We start from the raw sequence: 17,626 nt of genomic DNA, 5'->3' as shown, positions 1-17,626 counted from the left end.
AAAAAGGAGAAGGTATAACTGAGCAATTGGACATTTTCTACATGTAAACTCGGCATAAAGGTGTGCACTCACTAAAATATTTCAGACTTTTTAACCCCAAGCTGAACTTGTTGCAAGCACTCACTGAATGTATGAGATGGCAAAATCCCCCTCTCCCCCCCTTTCAATTCATTAGTGCCATTTGGCTGAACTAGAGCTTTCTTTTCTTGTCTTCATTTTCATGAGTTTTGTGAAGTCTAAAAAAAAGCCAAAACTGCTGATACTTGATTTTCCTGTTCTTTCTTTTCTTTGGACTGCTGTTCTTTTAGTATCTTCATGGCAAAAAGCATAGCCAAGAAGGCTTTTTTCCTACCAAGCTATGCACAGAAAAAGACCAGAATAAACACAGCCACTTCTTTTACTATAGGTTCAATTTTCAGAAAGTACCTTTTATTCATAAAGATACTTTAGCAACCTTATTGTATCCCTCCTCCAGTTCAATAAGAATTAGTTTACTAGGATTTACCAAACTGAGATCAAGTTACATCAGGTACCGAGGTGGTAACCAGAGTTTTTAATAGGGGAGTCTCCAGCTCCTGTGAGAGCTTTCACAAGAATGTTTTGTCTCTAGCTGGGTTCTTCTTTCCTGGTAACAAGGAACAGGGGAGGTACCAAGAGGCCTAGAAGCTTATCCCACCACTCATGGAACACCTAGTCTAGTAGGGCTTCAGAAGAGGACATACCTGCATGCAGTCCCCTCTCAGGCTCTGTATGCTGTCTTTGTAGCAGCAGCTTCACACTGGAAGTACTGCAGGATCCCCTAGGTGGTGGCAATTCTTACTTCGAGCTTACTTTTCCTTCATCACTGCAAGACCTAACCAGTGCTTGCAAGAGTAAGTTCTCTTGCTTTTAAGTGATGTAAATTGATCGTTACAGATGCTTTTCTCCAGTGGCAGTGGTCATTCAAGCAGACTGAGGGCAGTATCTTCCTCCCATCTGTCAGTGTATCTATCAGTGTGCTGAGCTTTGAAGTAATGTATGCTCTGTGCTCTTTTGCAAAGAGCAAAAGCTGTAGAAGAATGAGTTTCAAAAAAAAAAAAGTAGACATTAGTACTGGATGGTGCTAAAAGGGGAACATCTTAGGGTATAGAAAAAGCCTTACCTTTATGGTTTTATACCCATCTTATGGGTATAGAAAAAATACTACCTTTTTAGTATTTCCAAAGACTTCTCTTGTATTCCCAATTCATCTACTTTAACTTCAGTTGTCTAGGCAGGATGCTTTTCCCTCACTGAAAGACATGGCATGTCTTTCAAATCCCTTCTTATACAGGTAAAATGAACTTGGTGTTTTCACCACTGGTTTTGTAATTACCTTTTTATCCCACAGTTAAATAGCTATGAGGGCTCCATGACAGCTGTTTAGTTACCTGCCAGAATATCTTTCTTAGATCTAATTCTCCTCCACCAAGTTACTTTTAGACCAGTATTTCTGAAGGATACAAACATTCACCTTACATGCAAATCACTGGATGTTACACAACTCAGTATCTCTTAAGATTTTATTCCCTCCATTACTTTTTTAATGTATTTAAATTCAGGTGATAGAGTCAAAACTTTACCTTTTATGGAGAAAGCATTCATTGTTAAAGAAATGGTCTGATGATCTTACTTGCACCTACAAAAATTTGATTCAACTTCTGTAAACATTTTTGAGTCTCTTAAAGTCTGGATTAACTAGTTGCCAGAATAAAGTAGGTAAGTGGGTAAGGAATGTCCTCTACATCTGTTTAAGATATGTACATGAGATTTTCTTATTCTAGTGTGCATACCTCTGTGAGTACCTTCTTCTGTTGTGGCAGAAGAAGGGATTTGTTCTTATTAAATGCCAAAATAACCTAAGAAGATAAAAATCACTGGTTCATTAAAAGGTAGCTGGGAAAAAGTGAGAAAGATAACTCAAAAACTTTTCCACTCTGTCCACTCCCTTCTTAAAAATACTACACAAAGTAAAAGTCAGCTTCCACAGATAACAGGTCAGGATTCTTCTATTGAATAGCTATTGTAATCAGTCAGTATCTGAATGTTTACTGAGAAGGGGGCCTACAATAAAGCCAGGAGAACTTATAAGTGTTTTATAAGTGAAATGACTGAAAGAGGGTGGGTTTAGTTTAGATTTTAGGAAGAAATTCTTTACTGTGAGGGTGGTGAGGCACTGCAACAGGTTGCTCATAGAAGTTGTGGATGCCCCATTCCTGGACGTATTCAAGGATGGATGGGACTCTGAGCAACATGATTTGGTGGAAGTGGGACTGGAACTAGGATGATCTTTAAAGTCCCTTTTAGCCCCAACCATTCTATGATTCCATGAAATACAATATTGTTAATTTTTATTGCTTTTTTTTCAGCTAGAATATATTTGTTGCACATTTTTTAGAACTGTATTAATATCATATTGAATGCATTTAATTATACAAGTATTGCAAGGCTTTGCCCTTTTGATGTTTTCCTATCAAAGATTCTTGGGATAGGAATTTTATATATAAATTACAAATTTGCACTTTAAGCTGTTTTCTGAAAATCAGGATAAAAATTGGCATTGACATTGAAATAATTTAAAATATTGTTCTTAACATATTTTTATTGTACTTCAGAATGTGGTTTAAAAGGACATGATAATACAGTCTTAAAATATGCCATCCGTTTAAAGTACTTTTTTATTATTTATCATTGTATTTTTACAGCAGTGACTTGAAACAGCTTTTAAACAGTTTCCACTTACGGCTCAGGAAGAGCATTGCTATTGTATCTTGCTGTTTCAGTATGTGTAAGGATGTTTAATAAGCTTTTCACCAAAACTGTCCAAAAATACTTTATTTGATTCTTCTGTAAGCAACACATTAAAATTTTATCCCATATATTTGTCAGTTAAATAAGAATATATCTTGATTAAGAACAAGCAAAATTTGCACAGCAGTTTTCCAACAGAAAATAAACTTTCATGTTGGAATACTACTGAGTTGAGGGTACCTTGACAGCATAAATAATAGAGCAGTTTCAGAGTATTAACAAATTTGTGCCACAAAAAGTATGATTCTATCATTAGAGACATTGAAATAGTAATTGAAATGCCACTAAGCCATTTCTACTTCAAATTGAAGTGACTTAGGTAAAAGGATACTATTTTTTATATCGACTATTGTCAGAAAGGATTTTTTGGATAATCTGTATATAATGCTTAAAGAGAAACAACAGTATTAATGCTTACTACAAAAATATTGTACTGTGTTGAATCTTGACTAACAATAACATGAATAACCTCCCAAACTTCTGGAAACATCTTTAGAGATATATACTTCATATGCTTTTTCATGACATCATTGTTTTTAATTTAGTTCACTGAGAAATTATTTTTAGACCTCATAAGTGGTTGGTCAGGAATACTTAAAGTAGTATTTATTTTTCTATAGCTGTATTTAATTGCTGGTAAAGGTATACATTTCATGTTCAAAAATAGTTAATATTCTGCTTGTCCATATAGGTACACACAATGAGCACAGGCATTTAGCTACTGTGATCTAACATTGGTTAATTATGAAACCATGTTTTCTTGGCTTCACATGCAGATACTTAAATACGCTTTTGAATGGCAACAGGGTGATTTTTAATGGAGAGCTCACAGTATTTCAAGTATAGAAAAAGTGCAGAATTTAATACTTGAACAGCTGAAAGCACTTTTCTCAAGTGTATTTCCTATGTATTTTGTATTTTCTTTACCAGCAATCAGATCTGTGCAATGGAAACTTCATTATACATCAGCTAAGGCATATGCATACTTTATGTTCTTGTAAAATTTGAAGGTAGTATTTTCACTGCTTAGCCCTTAAGAAATCTGAACATTCCACTTAGGAACACAAGCAAAGAACGATGGTACCAAGAATGCTAGAATAGGCATGCTAATGTTTCTAATAAAATATTTTTTTATTAGAAAATTACGTCTGTCAATTGCTTCATAGAAATTTTCTGATTTCAACTCACTTTAATAAGGATTTCACAGATGTATTGCCAAGGAGATACAGCTGATAACTGTGCCTAAGTGTACCCATGGTCTTCCACCTCTTTGTCCTCCAAACTTACATGAAGATACTGATTTATTTATTCATTCTCTGTATTCTTGCTGTTTAGATTTCAGTCCCTAGTTTTTTCTTATTAATAATGTCACTTAAATATTTTACAGCTCTGAACTAAAAAAAGAAGGCTCCTTCACAGTGTAGAGGAGCAAACAGGATGGAAAAAAATCCCTAGAAAGTTAGCTTAGGAAAGCACTGAGAGTAAGATGTGTCTCAATACTTCAGCCTCTCCATTCTTGATGCACTCAGCAGATGCCAACTACCTTCCTGGAATTGGTACTTAATTTTTTTCTTACCAGGAAGTCTCATTCCATCTTTTCATTCAAAACACATGGCCACAGAAGCAGTTTCCCTTGCCTATCACCTTACCCTGTAAATTTTCCACTTTAGCATTCCTCTATGGGTGTGGAAATAGTAGGTTTATTTTCCTTTTCCAACCTAGAAAATCCAAGCTTTCACCATGTGCTTTAACCACCAGACTAAAGGGGAACAGAAAGGTGAGATAAACCATCAGTCACTCCAGCTTTAAACAGTGGTTCAGCTTCATATGTAAGAAGTATATAGTCACTGAAGAAAGAATGAATAATTCTAATGTAATGGCTTGAATGGAAATCTAGTGTGGAAAGCAGTCTAGTTCCCTTCCTTGCACCACTTAGTCTGGTTGAGTCTGGGAAGGTAATTCTGTTGAGCTAATTGACAATAATATTAAAAAGTAATTAGAGTAATCAAAACTTGGTAGCATAAGGTGTGTGAAATCTGTTTTTCTTACTACATCATTGCACAAGAGACAACTTTGCTAATCTAGCAAAACTGTAGCAATATCAAATCACTATATACTCAGATTAAACGTAAGATACATCTCTTTTTTAATTTAACTAATTTTTAGACTAGTTTACATAGAGAGGGGGCTGGATTTTTCAGCATTTGAAATGTTTAAGTGATAGGTTGGTATTTCTTGAAACACAGGCTGTAATTCACAGTGAATATCAAATCAAGAAGACACTGAAGAGTTTGGGGTTTTGTTTTATATCTGATATATATATTATAGACCCTTGCACATATTTAATATGTTATTAAAACTGTCAGATTTTGCAATTTTTCTGAGCTATGGCTCATCTCCCTGGTATTTATTTAGTAATGGATGTTCCTATTATAGAGAACTTTAGTGTAAGAAAGAAAGGAAATCAAATACCTTTGCTACCCCTTTTACTGTATTTTGCAGCATTTGGCCTATGCTTGCGTCTCAATTTAAAAAATGTTTAATGCTCCTGTTTTCCACTTGGGCTGAAATGGGTCCTTGGGTCACACTAAAGCACAATAAGCATACAACACAAAAAAATCAGTAGAACTGGGAAGGAAGGGGGTGGGCTGAAGTAGCCAACCTTAGCAGCAGTAATAGTCTGTTGTTTGGGTGGGAGCTCCAGAAAAACACCTTCTAGAGTTTCCTGGGGAATGCTCCTTTCTAGAAGACTTTTCGTGGAAATAATATGTTTCTGTACACACAGGTGATGACCCTGAACATGGCTTTCCTTCCACTCATTTCCCATCCCTTTGGGGTACTGTGTCAGTAGTGGCTGGGAACACTTTCTATGTAAGATAAAAAAGACTAATTCAGCCTGGCACTATTCAAGCTGTGTTACATCAAGGAAGACAGTGCCTTCCCCTCTTTACATGGCGTGTTTCTAAAGGAGTCACACTCAAAGGTTCACAATATTATTCATTTATTTGTTCCGTCTGCACACAGCAGTATTTCAGGCAGATATTTTACCTGTACTGTGACAAATAAAATTATTACCAGCGGTCAGAACTTAATAATCTGTCCTCACAGAAGCTTTTAATCATCATCTTAATAATTCATCAGGCACAATTTAAAAAGGAAAAGGAGGGTGGACACTTCTCATTTAATAATTAATTCCCATTGAGCAGACTCAAAGATAAAAGGATAGGGTGATCAGTAAGTAAATATTTTTCATGTGTCTCCTTTCTCTCTAGCTTAACTGAAAGAGCCCAACTACTGAAGAATGTTTTTAAGAAGAACCATGTGAACTTGTATCGCTCTGACTCTTTGCAACAAAACTTGCTCCGTAAGTGTTCGCTGAAAAAAATTAATATCCATTAATAACATAGCAGTAAAATTCTACCTTTCACTGCATTTGTTTATAGTAAAAGTGCAGTATCCTAAATCCATTAGTTCTTTGCCTGTGGTTAAGTTGCCCTTCATACCTAAGGTACTGTGCAGAGCTCTTTCTGCTATCTTTTAACAGCAAAATTCTGTAAGAAATGGCACAGATTTTATTAAATGTTGAAAAGAGGTTTATTCCCCTCTATTTACCTTTGCTAAGCTGCTTTTATTAAAGCTTTAAAAAAATAAAACTGATCAAAACTTATTTTGTTTATATTTGGCTTTATATCTGCAGATGGCTACGCCTTCTCTCAAGATGAAAATGGAATTGTTTCCCAGTCTGAAGTAATAAGAGCTTACGATACCACAAAGCAAAGGCCTGAGGAATGGTGAAGGAACACAGCTGGAAAATTAGGCCTTAGTTGTTACTTTTGTGAGACAGGCTACTAGATCTTTGCTGGGAGCTGCAATCATGGTCCCGTTGTCAAACATTGAAAGATCTATGATGGTCTTGTTCCATAAAGTTTGGATTTGTGTATTCAGTAGACATAAGCACTGTGCAACTATACTGTAACACACCATCTTTAAATTTTTAACAAGTATTTGCTTAGCCTTTGTAAACAGATTGGAATTTATCTTGTATATTGCCAGCTTGCTTATTTTACAATGAAATTGAATCAATACTGGTCATATACTAGAAGGACAGTGATCAGATTGCTAAACATACTTTACACTGACAGATCAACTAGCATCTGTGAAGGTTTTGAAGTGTTAATATATTTAAATACAGTTGATAACAAGCCTTTGATTTCAACAAGTGCTGAAAAAAACCCAGTATCTTAATGGTGTTAATTCACCTTCTTCAAGAAAGATTTTGAGTCAAGATGCTCATAGATGTTTGTGTTAAAACTAACCTTAAAACATTTGCCAAAGAAGTTCCATAAATGTTTTCTGTTAGAAACAATTTGAAAGGATACTGTCTCCAGTCCTGATCTCAGAACTGCATGCTTGAGTCTCCACACTTGAGGAGAAAGTACAGTGAGTCTAATTTGAGTGGCCTTTTTGGCATTTGCTTTCAAAATTGCAAGTCTTTGCACCTTTGGCCTTATACAAGCTTTCCCCTTATTTTCATTTAGTATTGCATATGTTGAATATGGCTGCCAACTTGTATAATGGAGTACACATAATACTTTATTCAATTTTTAAGAATTGCTCTGCCTTACTTCCCTTTAGCAAACTTAATTATTTTTGTGATGCTTAGTTGTATCTGCTCATACTGTAGGTTCAAAAGAAAATTTGTTTGAACTTATTTTTTAAAATTAATCAAATTTTCAACATTTTTATACTAAGATTATTTGAAATGCATAATTGAAATACAGAGCAAAGCATGCCCTTCGCTAGTCTGTGGTATGTACTGGTTTATTTGCACTAAAGTCACTTCCTATAAAGGTGTGAAATACATTGCAGCAGTCTCTACAACTTACTGGTCATGCAAAATACTTACATACTCTCACCTTTAATTAAAATGGAGAGGAAGTGACTGCAGAAATAGATACACACCCGGTATGAGGGGAAAAAAAAAAAAAGAAGGTTTTAAATGAGAACATTGGGATGCATTCTTTAAATTTTTGCACTTGGTGTTTCTCACTTTACCATCCAAAAACCATCAGGTTTCAAACTAAGAAAAGCTACTTGAACTTTAAAATTTAGTTAATTCTTGGAACTCTTTAGTTGATATTTAATTCTGGATTTAAAAGCCACCATAATTACACTTAAAAATGCTATTTTCTATAGTAGCAGTTGGTTTTATTGTTAAGTAAATTTTTGTGCATTACATAGGAATGAACTTTTTTTTCTTTCAATGGAAATCAACCAGATGGAAAAGCAGAACGATATCCCCAGTGATCTATTAAATTAAGTATTTCCTCTTTGCTCTCCAAATCATAACAAGTATCCAGTCCCATCTTTTCTCTGCCCTCCTTCATTTGTCATATACTTACTGAAGGTGACTTTACCTCCTTGCCTTTCAGTTAGCTAGACGCTTAACATGTAATTAATCTCACTATACAAGTTTCTTATTCTCCATTCTAAGAGAAACTTAAAAATACACAGAGAAAGCCCGACAAAAGGCACCATGTGCAAGTACATGTTTAGGAAGGTGTATCAGTGGGAAGGCAGTCTGCATTTCATATGCGTGTTACCCAGTGTCTTCCTCTCACTTGCCCGGAGTGATCTTTAAACAGAAGGCACAAGGACAAAGGGAATGTATCCCACTAGAAGCAGTACTGCCAGTCAGTCATGCAGACAAGAACTGCCTTCAGAAAAGCCATTGCAAGCATAGATAAATAGATGGATCAATATGGGAGGGCCAAATCACTTGACCTAAGGCAAGAAAAAATTCGGGGGCATGCCCCTTTCCTAAAATGGGGATCCCTGTTTTCTGTCATCCAAGGGACAATGACCAACTTCAAAACATTTCTGAATTTGCTCCTTTATAATCTTTCAGTGAACTTAACTTATATAAAATTAATCTGTATGTACTCTCTTCATGGGCATTTTTTTTTCTATTCTAATTGGTTGAATTGCTAATTATGCAGATATGGATTAGAATACATTGTGAAATATATACAGTGAGATAGTTACATGATCTCTTATTCTTCATATGAAATAAAATTCTGTCTTACCACTGTAATACAGTTTGAAGAAAACAACACACAATACATGCCAAATTAACCACCTTAAAAAGGAAGAAAGTGACTATAACAGCTCTGAGATCCTAAATTTATACTAATTTAAAGGTTTGTAAGATAATCTTATCACAGCATTTCATGCTTACATCTTTTCAAAATTTGAAGCAGTATTTCACAAAGTGCATTTTTTTACTATTTTTGATGACTTTTTCTCCTGTCCCTGTACTTTTTCTGATAATTAGTGGTTGAAAGATACCACTTCTTAAAAATAGCAAAAAAGACAAATGTGGAAAAAATGGTGGGTTTTGATTGCTCATACAATTCCATTTTAAAATACAAGATTATCTTAGCTATGTATGCCCATTTTTAAATCAGACCAAGAATACAATATGCACTTTATTTTCATGTTAAGTACACAGTAATATAATCTATTTCCATCCTGTTAGTATGTCATACCTTTGTTAAAATAAGGGGATTCTGCTGATGTTTGTTTAAAGGAAAAACACAAAACAGTTGAGACGGAAATGCTTATATCAATGCCTCTGTTCTTACTGTTCGAAAATTCAAAAGTGTATTAAATAGAGAGTTCACATGGACTTTTTCATCTGTTTCATGTGCACTGCAAGTTAGTATTAAAAATTGCCATCTGAAAGATGAACTCGTGCCACTAAAAAATCGGGTATCTTATATAAATACTTTTGCTTGATTATTTTTAAATATATACATACATATATATATATAAATTATTCAAAAGAGTAACTGGAAACAAATTTTAACAAACCTATTGACAATTTGTATCTGGAATTTTTTCTTGCCATTTCCTAATTTTTCACATATTTTTGCAAAGCAGTTTCAACAGATTTATACTTAGTCATCATTCTATTTGTATAAAATGAGAAATAAAATATTTTGAAACACTAAGAGATAGCTGAAGATTCCTATATGTCCACCTGCATCCATAAAATTCACCTTGTTACAAAGATGAGCATTAAGTGTCTTAAGATGTGTATCATGACATTTGAACTCATCTCGAATGATGAGTAATTTGGAATATGTGTTGAATTTAAGGAGAAAAGTTCTTTCCCTTTTTTCTTGTGTATTGTGTAAAAGCAGTTGTAGTTCTGATGAATTTATCATTCTGTCTGCATGAGGCACTATTTCTAAGTGTTCTGAGGCGATGCATGGTGGTTGTTGATCCCTTGTTGTTTTTTAATGCCTTCGTTAAAAGTCCGCTCATAATATATCGAGAAGCTAGTGCTGTGTAAGCAAATGAGTTTGTCAGTTCAGCTTCCTTGGTATTGGATGTTTTCACTGGTTACAAAACTCAACAAATGAGTTTCTCCTTCCCCCTTGCTGCCCTCGCTCCCCCAGTTTCCTTGCTGTTAACCAATAGATCTTTATTAAACAAAGGAATATTTTAGCATTCCAAACCTGGTTCCTGCTTATGCAAACCACTACTCATATAGGGTTCAACTGGACTGCTTTTGAGTGTAAGGACTGCTCATCTGAGCAATGATGTGCAAAGTTGGGCACTTTTCAGGGTTGATACTGAAATAAAAGTATTTCCAGAGTGTGATTTGTAATTGCAAAGCTGTGACCAGAACAAGTTGTTTTTTTTTAAAGTCATATTTTATGGTGTTTCTTTAATGTAGCATAGAAGCCATAAATGCATTAATATTGTTTTTCTACTTCAACATAGTTTTTCATTACGATTTTCAGTGTTTGATATGTATGAACCGCTGCAGAAAGCGGTCAGCCTGAAACAGCAAAATTTGCATTCAAGATAAACCGAGGTTTTACAGCTCCACTAAGCCATTACTGCTGAAACTGTTGTGGAAATTATGAAGCTGCATGAATGAAGATATTTTGACTCGGTATTTATGGTAGTTTCTCAGGTTTAGTTTTAACTGGATGTTAAATGCACTGTGTTTTCTAAATAGTTCTTTTAGTAACACATTCAGTTCTATGCAGTGTTAAATGTCATTTGGCATTTGGTGAATGTGCATGTTTTGAACTGCAAATTTTAAATGTTTTGTCTTTTAATTGTTAAAAAATTAATAAATTTGCCATTAAATTAAGAAGCTTTGTTGACTTGATTGGTTGGAAACGCTAGGGATTACTTTCAGAGGAAAACATATCTCATCATTCTTGGGTTTGTATTCTTTAAAATGAGACATACCAGAAATAGATATCATATAGACATCAAATATCATAGAGTCCTTACATTTTAAAGGTAAATTCAAAAAGTAGAAAATTTGTTCTAGACTTGTTTGGGGTGTTTTTTGAGCACCTATTTTGAGATGTCTTTTTCAGTTCTCATGTGAAGTTTAAAAAAATCTAAAAAAAAAACCAAAAAGCACAGGAGCCTGCAATTTCATGACTTCCAGCCAAGCCCCTTAGCATAATCTGGCGGTGATACCCTATTTCGAAAGAGAAGTATGCAGTACAAGAACGATAAGAGTAAGAATAAGGAAATGTCACTTCTCAGACAGCACTGGTAAATATTATATCCTTTGGCTTTGATAATAGCTGGTATTTCTTTCCTCTAACGGAGCACACCACTGAAAAAAAATTAATATATCCAAACTTTAACTGAATTTTGGTTGTAGATGGGTGACTGATTTCTATATATACACTGGACAAGGAATTTATTTTGTATCTTGTCCAAACAGGTTCAGTAATACATGCATCTTAGATGGTGTTAGTTTCACAAGATCCAGTCTGTAGTAGCAGAGCTGATTTAAGGATATTCCACCTCATAATATTTTACCACTTCGATTATACTGGCAGTCATGAGGCCATTGAAATCATTACGTTCATAATCCAGTTTGTAATGATCCAGGCTCCCTCTCAGATCCTTTCCCTTCTTTCTTACACCAAACATTATTTTTCAGCTAAAATCATTTCACTAACCTGATTTACACCCCTGAATTTGCACAAGTCATAGATGGAAAGAATAAAAAGAACAGAAAGGCATTTCCTTGTCTGCCTTTGCTAATGAAAACAGGATAGCGTGGAATTACAGCCTCGGTGTAACTGTGAGTCAAAAAGTTTATGTGATATTGTGGAGCAGTGGCTCCCTCAAAAGCAGACACATTGTTCAGAGGAGTTCAAGTCCAGACAGCACATTGCAATACACAGCGAAACAGCACTGAAAATCAACTTCATCTCCTTAATGTTCCTTAGTGTCCCTATGTCAAGCTGTACCTGAGCAGTAATGACAAAATACTTTTGAAATTGTCACCTTTTTTTTTATTCCACTGGGATTAGTATTACAAATAATCCATGAGTTTACATAGCCACATACTGTACTGCTTACCTAGTTTCAAACAGAATCCTTCAGACATTCTTGCAAGTACTTGTAATGTTTTCCCTAGCACTAGAAAGTCTTGATGCATTTTGGAGATACATGCTTCAGAATCCCAAATTGTGGAAACACAAAACAAATGGCATGCCACTATTGCTCATTATCCACAGAAGGTTTGGGTTTCATCTAAGTCATTACCAGTTAATGGCAATCAAAGCATACAGTAATTAATTTAATGAGTGTGAATATTCTTTCATTTTGATTTTAGAATAGTGTAGTCCTAGTAAAAGGAGTATAAACTGAGTTCAGAATTCCAAAAGAAATAGTTAAATCCACTTTGTTAATATGGCAGTAAAGTACTGCCTGTAAATGTTACTTCAGATAGCAAGCAATTGCTTTCAGTTCAAGCATACATCCAGCCCTTCAAACCATTTCATTAGTCATTAAAGTGCTATCACAATATCATTTCTGTTCTGTCTGCAAGTTTTAGGAAAATTTCCTGTTCCTATAAATCATAGGAGTATCTAATGCCAAAAGACTCTTTCCATTATGAAGGAAATTCAGCATTGTAGCCTGCACACCAAATCCATCTGGGTTGGAAACTACTGGCACAGGCAAAAGCGTTTCTGTCCATGGGTTGTATTCTGGCCACCTCCTTTCCCTTCAGCTATATAGGTCACTGCTGCTGTAACTACATGAACAATAATAGATTTTTTATTTATTTATAGTTTCTTCATTGTCTATTTGCAGATGGTGCATAATCCCTACTTTTACAGGTAGCCCAGCAAAGCTATTTTAACTACACCTGATCTTTCCCATCCTAAGAACCTCATCTGCAGGATTTGTTGCAGTCTGGCTACTGCTCTGTGAAGTACTTAGCACTCTATAAACTTACAGACTTATGCAAGTCTGATTCAATTAAATTATTCCTGTGTGTCAAGTTCTTCAACTATGAGGAAGAAAGGAAGTGGCTCAGAGGGGTCTTCCCTGCTAGGCTGAGTTTCTTGCTACACAGCAAACTTCACAGCTCTCCTTAGGCTGAATAATCATTAAAGTCTAAGGCTGCATGCAAGTGTAGCAAAAATCTGTCGCTATGTTAAAACATGAATAAGTGACTGCAGAGCCCTCTGAGACCATGGCAGTGAAGCAGCCTGGCCTGTACAGCACCAAATGGTAACGGGCAGTGACTGAGCCAAACTCACGCCTTTGCTGTGTACAGTCTTTGAGGAAAACGCTCAATTTCAGCCACTCACCACCTGTGTCAATGGCTCTGATGACTCTTTAAAATTACAGAAATTGCCCCTTCTTAGTTAAACGTGATCACATTTCTGCTTCCAGAACAGGTCTGTGCTGCCTTGGTTTATTAGATAAAGATTTCTTCTAATTGCAAACTTACTATAATTTGCAAAAAAATACAGTTGCATTGGTTTGTTTCTGCTGTATACAGGAGAGATCAGCATGTCTCGCAGTGTGCTTCTGAACAAGGCAGCTGATACCTCTTGAAATATTCAATGATTTTTCAGAAAGTTACTTGACGAACAGTCCCATTCATAGCCCTTCAAAATATGCAGTGAAGAGTCCTATGAAAGCTCATCAAAGGCAAGCAAAATTTTCTTGCCCCCTTCCTTGAAGACTGTTTCTACAATCAAATTACAGGTCAGAACACTTAACTTTCAATTAATTTCCCGAATACTCAAAATCTAATTTTTAGTATCTTGCAAAACATATACACAGCTGTGTATCACAATTTGGGTTGTAATTAACGATTACAGCATTCAAGCTGGAGCCTATTACTTAGAACATCATTGTATATAACTTGTCTTTCTGCTTAGAAACTGCTTTTCTAGCAGTAATGTCAGCTTGATTATGATGCTAATTGTGCAGTAAAAAACTTATTAAAAGGGTTATTTTGGAATATTTTTCTCATAACTACTGATCACTAGATATTTGCTACAAAAAAAATTGTTCAACTCTTGAGAAAGAACTAATGAAGCTTTTCTAAACTACTTGTTAAATAGGTCAGCTATAATGCACTTCAACAGATCCTACACACAGGGAGTTTGAGACTGATAAAATAAGAAAGCTCAGCCTTTGATATTGTAGATTCTGACCCACAGAACGACTTTGTTTTTTCACAAAAATAAGTATACAGAGAAGCCCTTTAATGACTGCTTGGAGTTTTTTTCTTGTGTATTTTCCATTTGCTTACTGCATGTATTTGGTTTAGATGCTTTTTTTTTCTTCTTCCATTGGTTTGTTGGTTTACTTAGGTGAAGGAATGTAGAAGGGCAAACAGAATTTATTCCTAGTGCAGGATGTTTAATCCAAAATACCCAACTAATCAGTGTTGTTTTCACCACTTTTTCATCACAGCTGCACGTAAAAGACATAAATGAATCTATTAGCTTGCTATATAGTCAGAATTTTGTATATTAAATCTGCACAACAGGTGCAGTTAAAGTTGTAAATCATTTCTAAAAGCAGAATAAACTATTTTAACAGGGAAAAAAAGTTATACCAACCAAATTCAACAAACACTACCTGTACAGAGTCATACTGATGACACAACATTTAAACCACACAGTTTATTGGTAATTTTTTGGGGTGTTGCTACTAAATAATTAGTGATGGTGTAAATACATTTTAAATTACAAACTTGTCTTTACATTTTATACATGGCTAATTTTACAAACAGAACTTCATGATCAGTTTGTCCAACTTACATTTGCTGAGCAAAAAGCTGACAATAAATACTTCCCTCTGAAGAATGCTTTAGTAGAACACTATTTTTAGAATTTTATGTGGAGAAGTTATCAGTGATATTGCTGAATACATTCTGCTTTCCTCATAGATAATTTGGCTGTGTGGGACTGTCTGATCTCCAACTAGGCTAATTAGTTCTAGTTTTATCTACCATCGTCAAAGTTTTCTAATACAAATAGGCAGTGTAAGTTCAGGTAGATTATGTGTATTTTTTAAAAACCTCTGCATTTTGGTATCTATTAAGATTCTTCCTCTTACTTCCATTGCTCATGGAAGTGGTAAGCAGTCGGATGTTTTCAAGGACCCTCTTTAGTAAGTATTACTCCTCTCTTACCTCTCAGGCTTATTGCTGCTTTATAGAACTAGTCTTATTATTACCAGTGGAATGCAGCCACTGTTTGTTAACTAAGTTAACTGCATTAGGGTAAAATGTCATTTATAACACCTTTGTCCCAACACGGTTCTTTTGCTTGTCTCTGAACACATTCTGCACAAAATAGGCAGAGCAGTCCGGTTTTAGAGCAACTATTTGAAGTGTTTTACAATTCCTTTTTAAGTGAGATCCAAGTCTGGGAAATGCAATCTCAAGTGAGACCCCCTCACTTTTCAAGGGCAACTCACCCACAGGAACAGTTCTGACTTCTGCAGCCACAGAGCACATCAGTGTGACACCCAACAGCAGCAGCCCCTGTGGTTGCAAAGGCTGTGTTACTTCTGCACAACTTCTTTCAGCTCTGAGTAAAATCAGAGCAGCTCTTCCCAGCCAGGGCAGGCTCTGGCTGGAGAGGATACCCAAAGTACGGCGGAGACACCAGGAATCCTGATGGCTGGGTCAGGTGGACTGCATGGGCTGTCTGGAAGCAGCCAGATGTGTACGGTGGAGGTGAGGATGCCACAAGGCACCCTGGCTCTGCCCGGGGGAAGGAGAACCTGCGAACCGAGCTGCCGGTCGAACTGGAACTTGTCGCTGTACTGGACTGCCTGGATGGTGTCCTGAAGCTTGTGGAGGCCAAGATCATGGGAAGAGTCTCGGTCTGATAGCTCCGCAGAGAAAATTGTATTGGCTGTGATGGTTGTTTAGGTCTTAAACATGTGCAGCAATAAACTGCTACCAGCGAGCCCACGATAATGAAGGCAATAAATATTGATCCAACAATGAGGAATGGAACGTAGATTGGTTCTGGGAGAAGAAAGAGGAAGAAAAGCCGTGCAAATTAGTACTTAACTAACAGGTCTTCTGTGTAGAAATAAACTCCACAGTGTTTATGAAGCCCCACATCATTTCAGTCCCAATAACATATCAATCTTCTCAGAAGACAGAGCACCATTATCACTGAAACAACATCAGACTTTAAACCCTGTAGGTTCCAGTAAAAATTTCTTTCTGTTGACAGTTTTAATAGCTACCAAAGGTAAAAGCTGTCTGCATCGTGTCCTGTTCTCTGGTTCTTCTTAGGTATAGCTCAAGAATCTCTCTCCTCTCCCCCTCCCTCAATCCCCCAAATCGCCGGGACTGTCCAGCGTAACAGTTTGAATCTGCAGGCGAAGCTCAAATGCTGCAGATGCTGTTAAATCGCTTCCTTTCCTAAGGTGGAAGATAAGCGCAGAACGTGTGCCTAGGGAAACGAGTTTTGGTATACGCTGCCGGATTTCTTTTGTTTGGGAAACTGACGGCCACTCGCACGGTGGGGCTGTGCATGCAGAGCACCGGGGCCCACTCACCCCTCCGGGAGCAGTAAAGTTAGACAGACACTGCAGAATTTGCCTGCGCGAACTTAAAATGCAAGCGCGCCTTCCAGTCAGGAGGGATCCTGTTGCCGGTGCCCTCGGGAGCGCGGAGCTGCGGCCCCGGCGCACCCCGGGCTCCCGCTCTGTCCCGGCGCCACCGCCTGAGCGCACCTGGAGCCGCGCCCGCCTGCAGCCCACCCGCCGGGACGGGACAGGGACCCCGCAGCCCCGCGGGGCGGCATGGGGCTCGGCCAGGGGGAATGCTCCGCGGGCACCGCCTCCCGCCCGCCTCGGGACCCGCGGCCGGGCACTCACGGGCGGTGACTCCCGGCTCCGAGGGTTCCCGGTCGTTGGTGCAGCCGCCCTGCTCCAGGCGAGCCTCGGCGGCGGCGCAGCAGTAGCGCAGAGCGCAGGAGCCGCAGCAGATGGTGGCGACCGCCGTGTCGAAGCCCTCGGGGCACTGGAAGCCCTCGTGGTAGCCCCCCTGCCCGTCCACCCAGCCGTGGCAATACTCGCCGCCGCCGGGCTGGCCCCCGCCGCCGCCGCCCAGCAGCCCCAGCAGGAGGCAGCGCAGCAGCAGCCGCGGCAGCGCCCGCCGCCGCCCCGCCATCTCCCCGCCGCCGCCGCCGCCCGCCCCGACGGGGCGCGCAGGGGGCGGCCCCGGGTGCCGTGCGGGGCCTCCTGCGCCGCGTCCGAGGGCTGGGGGGCAGCTCCCACGGCACACACACCCTCACAGGCCGTCACACTCACACCATCACACACCCTCACAGACCCATACCCTAACAGACCGTCACACAGCCCTCACACTCACACACACCCCCTCACACACCCCCTCACAGACCGTTACACAACCCTCACACTCACACACACACCCTCACAGACCACCACACAACCCTCACACTCACAC

General features: G+C 38.0%; 2 protein-coding genes across 9 annotated transcripts in view; one reads left to right on the top strand and one right to left on the bottom strand.

Annotated features, from left to right (window-relative positions):
• Window positions 1-11,002, top strand: part of ATP8A1 (ATPase phospholipid transporting 8A1) — a 102,849-nt gene extending 91,847 nt beyond the window's left edge. For all 8 annotated transcript variants that reach the window (XM_014261992.2, XM_088056116.1, XM_005517746.3 and 5 more), the window contains 2 exons: window positions 6,102-6,193; window positions 6,527-11,002. In XM_014261992.2, the coding sequence (XP_014117467.2) occupies window positions 6,102-6,193; window positions 6,527-6,624 (190 nt within the window). In that variant the 3' untranslated portion in view covers window positions 6,625-11,002. The remainder of the gene's footprint in view (window positions 1-6,101; window positions 6,194-6,526) is intronic.
• Window positions 11,003-14,749: 3,747 nt separating this feature from the next.
• Window positions 14,750-17,329, bottom strand: SHISA3 (shisa family member 3). The gene is made up of 2 exons (XM_005518025.2): window positions 17,035-17,329; window positions 14,750-16,171 (listed from the first exon to the last, which is right to left on the bottom strand). Exons 1-2 carry the CDS (start codon window positions 17,327-17,329, stop codon window positions 15,720-15,722), a joined length of 747 nt encoding a protein of 248 aa, XP_005518082.1. The 3' UTR covers window positions 14,750-15,719.
• Between the last annotated feature and the right edge of the window lie 297 nt (window positions 17,330-17,626).

Source organism: Pseudopodoces humilis, chromosome 6 (assembly GCF_049639895.1).
Source record: "Pseudopodoces humilis isolate 2021_Gansu_Grassland_sample_001 chromosome 6, ASM4963989v1, whole genome shotgun sequence".
In the NCBI taxonomy this organism is placed as follows: domain Eukaryota; kingdom Metazoa; phylum Chordata; class Aves; order Passeriformes; family Paridae; genus Pseudopodoces; species Pseudopodoces humilis.
This window is presented reverse-complemented; position numbering and strand designations above follow the sequence as displayed.